Source organism: Chlamydotis macqueenii, chromosome 6 (assembly GCF_036417535.1).
Source record: "Chlamydotis macqueenii isolate bChlMac1 chromosome 6, bChlMac1.mat, whole genome shotgun sequence".
Lineage (NCBI taxonomy): Eukaryota > Metazoa > Chordata > Aves > Otidiformes > Otididae > Chlamydotis > Chlamydotis macqueenii.
This window is the reverse complement of record NC_141561.1, coordinates 4651076-4662500: the sequence shown is the minus strand read 5'-3', so window position 1 is coordinate 4662500 and position 11425 is coordinate 4651076. Positions and strand designations below refer to the sequence as shown.

At 38.9% G+C, this 11425-nt stretch overlaps 1 protein-coding gene across 5 annotated transcripts in view; it reads left to right on the top strand.

Annotated features, from left to right (window-relative positions):
* Window positions 1-11425, top strand: part of ARHGAP15 (Rho GTPase activating protein 15) — a 327658-nt gene that overhangs the window by 294217 nt on the left and 22016 nt on the right. For all 5 annotated transcript variants that reach the window (XM_086750894.1, XM_086750893.1, XM_086750896.1 and 2 more), the window contains one exon: window positions 7750-7855. In XM_086750894.1, coding sequence (XP_086607020.1) covers window positions 7750-7855 — 106 coding nt within the window. The remainder of the gene's footprint in view (window positions 1-7749; window positions 7856-11425) is intronic.

Here is an 11425-nt window from a genome sequence, read left to right as displayed (position 1 = left end):
TCTGTCGCTTGCTCTAATGCCAGTTCATAGTATACATACAAACATCTGCTTCCATGCACAAAGGGATACAGAACGCTTGACAGGTCTGTGTTAGCAGGGTTCGCAATGCCAGTTCTTTATGCAAAAACCCTAATGCTTCCCGTCAAGCCATTAGAAGTGATACAATCAGCCCAGGCCCCATTAAGCCATCAGTGTCCACCTGTGATAAAGATGGCCATTTGTTTTCTTAAAGCCCACTTAATGTCTGCTTAACTCAATTTGTCAGGAAATGTAGAACAATTTCCTCACAGCCTGAAATTTGGTAGTGGTTCAAAGTCAAAAGGCCAGGTCTAGTCTTATTCAAATGATATAATGAACAGTCTTCAAATCTAAATCTCCCTTGGGGAGATGCTGTTTACTTTTTTTTTTTAATGTTAGAAGGGAAAAAAAAAAAAAGGAAGAATAAAATGTATGCTTTTCTTTGATTACTAAAAATATTGAATCCTTTTAACCCCTTCATATGGGTCAGCTGAGAAATGAACTTCCCTGCTTCCTCCTTTTACTGGAGGTTAATAAACTAAAGGTTAGACAGAGCAGAGCAAAAATATCAAAATGAATATTCAAAAAATTATTTTGAGCATATTTTAAAAGTCTCTTTTAAAGCATATAAAATTACAGCTTAACCACCTGAAATACGTCTCCATTTTTCACCCTTCTCAGGATCTTTCCTGGAGTAGCGACAAAGGGCCAAATCTGACCTCTCGATGGCAATGCCAAGGGCACTGCTCGCAATGAGCAAAGTCAGAGGGCATTTGAGACTTTTGGTGGGAATTTTCCCTGGGGAAAACAGGCAGCAGCTGAATAAATACGACAGGATACGGCCCTGACTTTGCCATTGTTCTAGGACAGTTCCTATTCAGCATCTTAGGGTTTTTTTTGTAAGATGAAAGCTGAGAAATGCTTTGCCATTTCATCCCCGTGCATCCTTCCACCTTGTCACAGGTTTTCCCTGTCCCAAATCACCATCCACCTCCAGGTCCCTGACAAATACGTTGGTCTGGAGAACACAGGTGAGGACCAGAGGGATGCCAATGAAGCCATCCTCGGCATGGGCAGTGGGGCCAAGAGGAGGCTGTCAAGGAAAGGGGAGCAGGAATTTTGGGACCTGGAAGTGATGCCTTGCCATGCTCTCACCCCTTCATACAACAAAAATGTGTAGGAACAGGCCATTGCTGTGGTAGGGCAGAGCACTACTGCTAAGTCACCTCATTGGCTAAAAATATTGGGGAAAAAATCCTATGTATAAAATAAACAGAATTCCTGATTTAAAAAAACATACATAATCACACACCAATAGGTTAAAGAAATTAAATTAAATTAGGAATTGTGACCTATTGGATACTGCTCCTGTGTCTGAAGACAATTTTTGAAAGTGTGAGCAACTATCTGTGTTTGTCTGGAAAGGAGCGCAGGTCAAGCATCGTAGCACAGTCTCTCTGCTGGCTTTAACTGCTGTTGGGGAGGTGCATTACGGCCTCGAGTTGTGCATTTGCAGAGAAAATATCACACCGTCCAGATGCTCAAGTCTGCTCTTTCTGTGCAGAAAACCCCACGCAAGGCTGGAGCAGCGTATGAAATACCAGGAAAGAGCTCGGCATATTTTTCCGAGGCTTGGTAGAAGTTAGCGGTGAAGCTCAATCGTTTTCGGTTAGGATCAGACTATCCATTAGCTATCAAAGTCCTAAGTCTAATTAACTCCCAAAATTGATTGATAAAGATAATTCCTCTTTTATGCTGCCTAACTGGTTGTATGTACGCTGGGCATGCGATGCTGAAGTCGGATGCTGCTTTGTTATAATTAGGGCAGCAAATTTTGTTTTCTGTTTGGTACTTGCTGTTACATATTGCATGTAATGTATGGCACTGTTAAGGGAAAAAAATTGGAGTCAAAGTGCCTGGAAAGTTAGGTCTGCTCTGTAGCACTGTGAGATTGTTGACATCTGCCGAGGTTGGAGAGCTCAGTAAGCAGGAAATGGGGTGTCACTCTGAGTGGTAGTTTACCATTATCCTGGCATCCTAATGAAGTGTCTGCAGTGCACAGAGCTTCTGGATGGCATCTTAACGCACGGCTAAGCAAAAGCACTTCTCTCCTTGTCACTGTCATCCATCTGCCTGCACCCTACTGTAGCCAATGGGATGGAACCATGCTACAATGTGCTATAAGCCATTTAGAGTTGCACATTGCATAATCAGTCCCATCAAATATGTAAAAAATGACTATTATTGGTTATTTCCCTCAAACTCCGGCACCTGGAGTTTGATACATTGAAGTTTAACTTTTGTAAGTGCTGGTTTTTTTCCCATTAATTCCACATATATTTTTGTTAAATGGGACCGAGTTGCAAACTCATTGTCTTGGGTCTTACTAATGGATCGCAGAAGTTGTATGAATATTCATTGCAAACTCCACTTTATATCACATAGGATGAATTTATCTATTGCCCATATAGAGAGGTTTCACGCAGTTCTCATTTTCTTTTGCAACATCTATTTCTGAGGCATGAATAAAAAGTAAAATCAATTCAGATCACAAATTGGTTATTTTCCTTCTAACAAACATTAGTTAGTTTGAATGCTTCTTATGGATTTTTTTTTTAAAACAAGAAAATATTTTACAAGGTATCTACACATTGCCATAGTGTGCTGCAAGTGATTAAAATTGAGACTTTTATGTTACATACAGTAACATTAAAATATCCTGACATTAGAAGTGATACGAATAATTTATCTGTATATTTATACATAAAAATCCGTGTAGTTTAGCTAGTGTGACTTCCAGAATATGAAGACTTACCAAATAAAAGGAGACTTTTGGGCAGCTGAAAAAAAAAAATCAAGCCAACAGAGCACTCTCCTTTAAGCAAGTTTTCATTCCCTGATAACACCAAAGCTATCAAGGACTGAGGTTAAGCATTGTGTGACAGGACAAGCTTCTAAAATGGGCGAGAGCAAGATGAATTGGCTAAGTCGGGTGTTTATTTATACAAACAAGAGGGCAGAACATAATTTAGTTGCATCAGGAATTTTTCACAGACATTAAAACTATAGCAAACATAACAGCGGGGATGCTTGCACAGCAGCACAGTGGGGAAGCTCACAGAGCGTCTGCCCACACTACGGCTGGCTGTAGCCAGCGCCATAAGTCTCACCATTTCATTAGCACTCGAAAATCCACCTAACCCACTCAGTTCCCATTAAAATAAATAAATAAATAAATAAAAATGAAACAAAACAAACAAACCAAAAAAGCCCCAGACAAGACCTGTCTTTCTCTCGGCAGCCGAATCAGTCGCGAATTGTTGGGAAAAGTCTTGGCAGACAGATTTTGCTGTAGCAACAGTGTGTGACATTTGAACCACAGCAGAAATCTTATCCAAAAAACGAAAACAAGGTGAGGAGAGCCATGTAAGAAAATCAGAGAAAGCCATGCTTGCTAAATAACAACAACAAAACATAGATTAGGTGGCAGATCAATAGTTTGATATTTTATGCAGAACCATACATCACTGCTTTTTTCAGCCATTCAGCTGTGAGGCTCGAGAGTATAAAAAGAAACCATGGGTCGTGATAAAATTAGGCATTAACGTGAGCCATAAATGCCATTTAACGTTAAACACGCACAAGCCACTGTGGTGCCTGGCAAAGGGAAACGAGCGCTATGGTAAAACTGTACAAAGTCAGTCCGAGATGAATAACGCAGCGGGTCTGGGGAGGGTCACGGGTCAGACTCCGGTACCTTACTCAATAATGAATGCATGTCAGGTTAGAGACATGCATCCCTTCCTCGCAAATGTGAGTTATTGGAGACAAACCCTAGACTTCCTGTTCTGCAACAAAGTGGCTTGTTGTAAACATCTAAGTCCATTTAAAATTAATGATTAAAAGAAAGATTCGGTGGGACTTGCTTAAGTATTCTTTATGGAGACAAGTGCTAAAGGTTATTTTCTTCATTCATTTTTACCCAGCCACTGTTAATGTTATAGACACATCGTGTTTTCTTCTGTGCTCAAATGTTTATCCAAAGCTCATTTACAAAAGAGCTTATATAACATTAAGTGGGTTTTTTTTCAATGCAGTCTTCATTTAAACATAAACAAGAGAGCATCTCCGCAGTTTTGCTGTGTTAAAGGGAGTCAGTCCTATTTTTAAAGCCAGTAACCCAAATTCTAAATATACGTTCTATGGAAACACTACATGGAAAACCATCTGTGATTCACTTCGGAGTATCTTGATCTGCTGAATTTATCACCTACATCTTCCATATTTTGCCCCAAAAAATGCAAAAAGGATTAACCATCCTCTCATTCTTTATTTGATATATGTGATTGTGAGGACTCTTTTCCTTCAGAAATCTTCACAGGGAAAAGAGTGTCTAACTTTCCAAAACAGAAATATTTTCTCCAGATTTTCACCAATTTTCACAACAGAGTATAATGAAAAATAATATTATTACATTTTGTCAAAACTGGTCTGCTTCATTTTCTATACTGAGCTGGAGAATTTAGCAGCTGTTCAGAGTGTTTTCCTTCCTTTGCACCCTGTACTGTCAGGCTTCATAGCACAGTGCAAGGAGGGAGATACCTTCTCCACAGCTATGTATACAAATCCATGTTTAAGGATTTCCCTCCACTTGAGTGTGGTAAAGAGGAAAAGTAAAAAAAAAAATAAAAAAATAAAAAAATTCCTACTTACGAATCTGAAAGGGGAAATTTTCTAGGAAAGTGGGACGCAAGGCTTTACAGAAAGAAACCAAATACATAGGTACTGCAAATGAAACATAAGATCTTGCATCTGATCTGTTAAATATTCCATCAACAAGGTCAAGAGTAAAGACAAGCCCAGCCACAAAAACTGAAGCGAGAGTAAGCTTCAATAAAAAAAATGAACAGTTTATCCTCTTCAGCTTCTCAAGTGGAAAAACAAATTCTTTTATACGAGAGAAAAATCAAGCGTGTATATAGCATTTTAAAAAAAACACCAATATCAACCATTTTAATGAAAGAGTACCCAATATTTTTGTGGAACTATAAAAGGGAGCGAGACTAAGTGTTATGGCAAAAAGCCTGGGCTCAGCAGCTTTGTGTGGGAAATGGTGAAATGTGACTGTGATTTATAATGAGAAAAGGTATCTACAACATACAATTTTCTACCTAGCTGCAAATAATAATTCATAGTGATGTCCCTTCCAGATAAAATACCTTTGCAATGTAGGACTCATGTGGTAAAATGATCATGATAAATGTCAGACCAGTGCAGGTAACGGCTTTACAAACCATTAAGATTAGCTGGCTCTTTTTTTTTTGATGATAACAGTAACCATGCTGTGACTCTATGTGGTAATAATATCTCAGTACTGATAAATGCCAGAGCCAGGCAGAGGTGTTTATCACTCCCGGTTCAGAAATGCTGACTAAAGTTACCACATGTTGCCTGGTTTTTCTTCTTTCACAATAAACTAACAATTAACAAGTAGACTGATTCATAAAATAATTTTATGCAAAATTTCTACAATTTTTCTGCATTAGTGCCTACATAAGTATCTCTTCTCCTGTGTACCAGTACTGATGACTTTGGTACAGCAAGCCCTAAACCAAAGCTTTCTACCCTTGCCATTGTCTCAATAAATAATTTATTTGTAAATTAATACCACACTTGCTAGTTTATTTCTTTTGCAAATGCTCCTTATGAGGAAGCACAGGCTATGTAAGGTCACTGTTTTGTCAGGGAAGGTGGTTACCAAGCTCGTATCTGTGTTAATCAACACAGAGCAGAGACACTTCCTTCAAGAGAGCACAATAAAGTTTTACTGTACCACACTTCTTGGCAAATATTCTACGATGGGCAAAGAGCAAGTCTTCCCTTCTGTTGAGTCTTTCCCTACCTCAGTGTTCCAGTTTGACTCAAGTCCACTGAATTCTCAGAAGAAAATAGAATTAAAAAATAAACTAGTTGAGAAGCTTTTTTTGAGAAGTTGCAGTACAGCCAGTGCAGCCCCAATTTAAGTATAACTTACCTAGTAAGATCATAGCATGTACACACACAAAGCAGCACAAATAAAAAGCCCACAGAATTTGTACCCTCTTCCTACAATAAATTCACTTCTGCAAATTTCTTATCATTTTCACTTGTAGCTTCAGTCCTATTTCCACTGGACAGATCGTCCATAGGACAAAAATAAACAGTACTAATGGCTTGTGACAGAAAACATCTAGGGATGACTGAGTTGTGAGACTGGGGAGTTTGTGCTGTTTGGAAGCCAAGGCTCAGTATAGGTCAAACCAGAACAAGAGTAAAATACATAGAAAGTGTGTTCTTTTTTTTTTTTTCTTAATAACTTCGTTATCACTATTGTCAATTGCATGACTTCTTATAGAATAAGTTCATGTGAAAGTTTGAGGGTTCTTTACTGGAAAATAATACCTATGCATTGACTACTTGGAGCTTTTGTCTTTCATATCTATATAAATGGTCAAATTATGAACAATATGGATGTATACATCTATATCTGTGTGTCCAAATTATTAGTCTCTAGAGGAATTAGGAATACATGCTAAGGAAGGAATATTATCCTAGTAATTTTAATTTTTAAGCACAGTTTGATTGCAGGAAATTTTGGCTTGAAAGGTGTTTTTTTTTTGTGATATCTTTGAATCAAGGCACCATGTATGCTTATGCAACACCTACTGCAACTGGGATTCAATTCTGATTGAGATCTCTGGGTGCTAGGGTAATATGAATATTAAAAAGCAACATACACGAAGAATGATAGGTGATAATTAAATCATAGATGATAAGATCAGAAAAGCATTCTCAGGTTATCTAGGGCATGTAACATGCAAGATGTTTTCCCTACGTCAGACCTACTGGCACCTTATCTAATCTGTTCTGAAACGAAAGCACAGTTGTACATGTCTTTGCCTTAGTTGCAACATCTTATAGAGATCAATGAAAATATCAGTCAAATCTTTCTCATGAAACTATGAACCACACTAAACCAGGAAGGTATATCTTTACAAAAAGGACAGCAATGTTCTTATCATCTCAAAAGAAAGATTAAAGCCCTTAGTACTGCATTCTTTTTTACTAATAGTAACTTTGAAATACAAATTGTTTCCTACAGAAATTACAGCTGTGTGTTGCTACAGGTTTTAGAAAATAGCTACGCCAGAATAGTTTCTCTAAATAATTGATCACCAGAAAGCAGAACTCAAAAGAATAGCAAATCATTTTATACTTTCAAACATGAAGGGGTGTAACATTAAGGATAGAGATTCATAAATACAGCTGATCAAATTTTGATGAGGAAAAAAAAAAAAGGACAACAACTTGGGAAGTGCATCCATCAGAGAAGTTGCACCATTGGACAAATATAATTCCAAAGTGGAATTCCACTCAAGGTGTGGCTTTCTTACTAACTGGAGATACTTTAGCTTAGGATGACAGTCTAATAGTCAAATAAAATAGATTAAAAGCATAAGAATACAATTCTGTGAACCAGTAAATGCTACCTTAAGATTAAGAGAGGATTTTTAATCCTTGTAAATTATTCTTGCGCCCTATTAAGGTGACAGAAGGTATGATGTATTCTGGTTTTAACCATATATTAATGATAGCTTTTCTTGTTAAGGTACCAGATACAGTACTGGGCAAAGGGACATCCTAATATGGTGCTTAAGTGGTTATTTTCTCTTGGTTTTTTTTCCCCCTTAGAAATCCAAGACAACGCCACTCGCATCAAATCCGTAAGGATCCTGGTAAAAAAGCTTCCTAGACCGAACTATGACACAATGAAAATCCTCTTTGAACATCTAAAAAAGTAAGTAGAACTGTGGTACTAACAGATCGAAAAGGAATAGATGTGTGTTGTCCAAATCCTATTGGAAATGTCATCCGAAATACCAAAGATAATTACGTTCTTTGGCAAAACTAGGCATGATTTATGGTATCTATGTATATTCTATTCCTGCTCAAGAAATCACTACATCTAAGAGAAAGCACAAATTTTGCCTCTGCTAGAAAACAGAACTGTTCTGTTTCCTTTGATGCAGTCAGACACATGAGGATTACTATGCTGCAGGTATATTGAATTGAGCAAATGCAACATGTTCCAGTGTTGCATCTGTCCAGTTTGGTTGGACTTTCTGCAACAACAGACATTTTGATCACCACATTTCCACCATTGAGATCCCTGCCATTCAAACTCTTTTACTGTGGCACGTAGTGACAGAAATAACCTCAGCCGAGAACATACATTATGAGGTCTTGTACCTCATGAGGAAGCTTGTGACAACACAGAACATCTAAGAAATACTGAGGAGAGATTTGGAAGAACATCTTCATTCTCCTAATGTTGCTGAGATACCACAGAGACAGAAAATGATACTGTGAGACTCAACTTTCTCATTCCTCTGTGGTTTCCAGACTCATTGAGCTCTGTTTGCAAGAGATGTCAGCTCAGAAAGTCAACCCAGGATCTCATGTTCTCCTCGGGTTTTATTCTCGTGTTTCATAGTATTAACAGTAAAAATGTACGTAGACCTTGCGCTCACTCAGAAACCAACCCGCAGTTGTTTGACTTGCAGAATGAGTGGAGAGAAGTGGCAAACCTTAAGATAGGGGCACATGAAATCCAGGATCCTGCTCTCCTCCCTTTGTGGCTGTCTTACTGTTGGGACTAACTGGTGCCATTTTGTACAGTCACTTTTCAGCCAAACTACCCTTAAAATTGAAGGGACTAAGTAGGAGGTAGGCCCCATGGAGGCCCTGTGCACAGAGGAGCATTTAATCCCAGGAATGATATAATTAGTAGTAATAAAGACTCCAAATAAAAGGCTACTCTGAGCTTATAACGAAAGATGCCTTTATACTGATCGTTTCTACTGTATTCTCCTGGCATATACATATGAGATGGAGATCCTTTATCTTGTTTTGCAGCTTCTGACTGAAACTGCAAAATGAAGTCCACGTAGTCATGGGAATGTTCCCATTTCATTAAGCATGGAAGGGTTTTAAACAGGCCATAAAATGACCAAATTTGGCCTTGCAGAAAAACAGTTTTCTATGTATTCATCTGATGTACCATGCACACACATTCTCTCCTTCAGCAAGTTATCTAGAGAAAGATTATAATTTATTATTGACAACGGAAGAATAATAAGGGAAATTATTTCCTACAAAGAACCCGAGTGCGAGAAGTGAGTACACGCTGTCAGCACAGATATGCCATATACAAAATTTAATGCATTATATGTGGCATTGATCTTAACCTGAAGAAAGTTTTGTTATCATGCCTTAGGGGAGGGATATCAGGTATACACAATAAGTCTTCGATCCTATAGTTAATTCACTTGATTAAGACTCAGGAGACATAGGTTCAGTTCTTGGCTTTGACCGGATGTTCTCAGTGACCTTGGGTAAATCACTTAATCTCTCTGTGCCTTGGTTCCTTGTTTACAAAATGATGATAATACTTCCTTTGTCTGCCTTGGCTTTTTAGAGCATAATCTGTTTGGGACAGCAATGGTTTCCTGCTGTGTATGTGTAGAATAACTGGCAAAACTGGGCCAAGACTGGTGGTTTGTTTGAGAAACTCAAAGGAAAAAAAAAAAAAGAAAACTAAAATACAGATAATAAAATACCGATACTTTGTGATGCATATGTACATAATACAAGGCTTGACTACAGCTCTACACATATGGTGGGAAGGTGGATGTGCTATCCAAATAAGCACATGCTCTTACCCAAGTGTCGCTGCAGAAGGCATGATGAAGCAAGAGATATGCTGATGCAATACTGTGGCACAGAGTGATTGAAGGCAGGAGAATGCGATATTTGAGCCATTTGGGGTTCTGAGCATTATGGGAGCAATCTTCTGAGTTTCTCTGAAGAACGTCAGCCTTCTCTGCCACTCAAACACATTCTGCGGAAAGGACAGGACTATTCCTTACACTTTGCTCTATTGATATGGAAGCAGCAGTAGAACAGATAGTAAAAACATTTAAAAAATGGTAAAGAACTGGTTTGTTCTCTTGAACTTGTTAGTGTGAAAGACAGAGACCAATTATAATGGTTGCATGTTTCTGTAAATATACAAAAAAAAACATTGAGTTACTGGAGCGTGTCCAAAGAAGGACGACGAGGCTGATGAAGGATCTGGAGCACAAGTCTTATGAGGAGGAACTGAGGGAACTGGGATTGTTTAGCCTGGAGAAAAGGAGGCTCAGGGGAGACCTTATTGCTCTCTACAATGACCTGAAAGGAGATTGCAGTGAGGTGGTTGTCGGTCTATTCTCCCAAGTAGCAAACTATAGGACAAGAGGAAATGGCCTCAAGTTGGCTAGGGGAGGTTTAGATTGGACATTAGGAAAAATTTCTTCATTGAAAGGGCTGTCAAGCATTGGAACAGGCTGCCCAGGGAATTGGTTGTCTAACCATCCATGCAGGTATTTAAGACGTGCAGATGTGGCACTTAGGGACATGGTTTAGTGGCAGACTCAGCAGTGTTATGCTAACGGTTGGTCTCAATGACCTTAAAGGTCTTTTCCAACCTAAATGATTCTATGATTCTATACATATATTGTACATATGAAATTATGTTTCTATTATGTAAAAATAGGCTTTGTGTATTTGTTTAAATTAACCTAGGAAATAAGACTAGTTTGCAGAGGTTTAAAAGCATAGAATTATAACCCTTTTAGGGATGCTGCTCGGAAGACGAGTGCCAACGTGTATGATGGGTGCATTGGCTTGCACCTTGTGCCACCCTCTTCAACCACAGGGTTTGCCCAGTGTAAATTGCTGGAAATTCCAAAGTTTCTGATTAGTTGAAAAAAATAAGTAAACTGGGTTGAGGCATGTTACTGCAGTTTCTGTATTTGCTGGTGGAGATGTTTTTTCTTGCTCAACATTAGACTACACAAACTATGCAGACCTGGGCCATGGGACTGTGTGAGTCTGTGACTTCTGTACAGCACATGAGAGCACTGACACGCAGGAGCTCAGCACCAGAACCTCACCTTTGCCCAGAACACTGCATTGATCCTAAATCACCGACAGCAGCGAGGCTGCACTATGGTTTCACTCTGCAGCCATCCAGTCTGCAGGACTGGGTCCAGATCAAGCCCAAATGACAACGTGAAATGTGCTTCAGAAGAGTCCTGCTTTAGAAACCCAGACAAAGCAGCTGATGAGAGAGTCTGCGAGAAAGGCCTGGCAGCAGGGATTAACACCAGTGTCGTGTATCTTCCTTAAACCAAGCCCTCTGAAGTTGTGAGAGGTCACAGTGCAGCCTATGAAGCCCACAGGAGGGAGATTAAAAGCAAAGCTCAGGGTTGTAGTACCTGTTCTTTTAAGTTTTTTGCATTTGATGAAAAAAAACATACCCGAC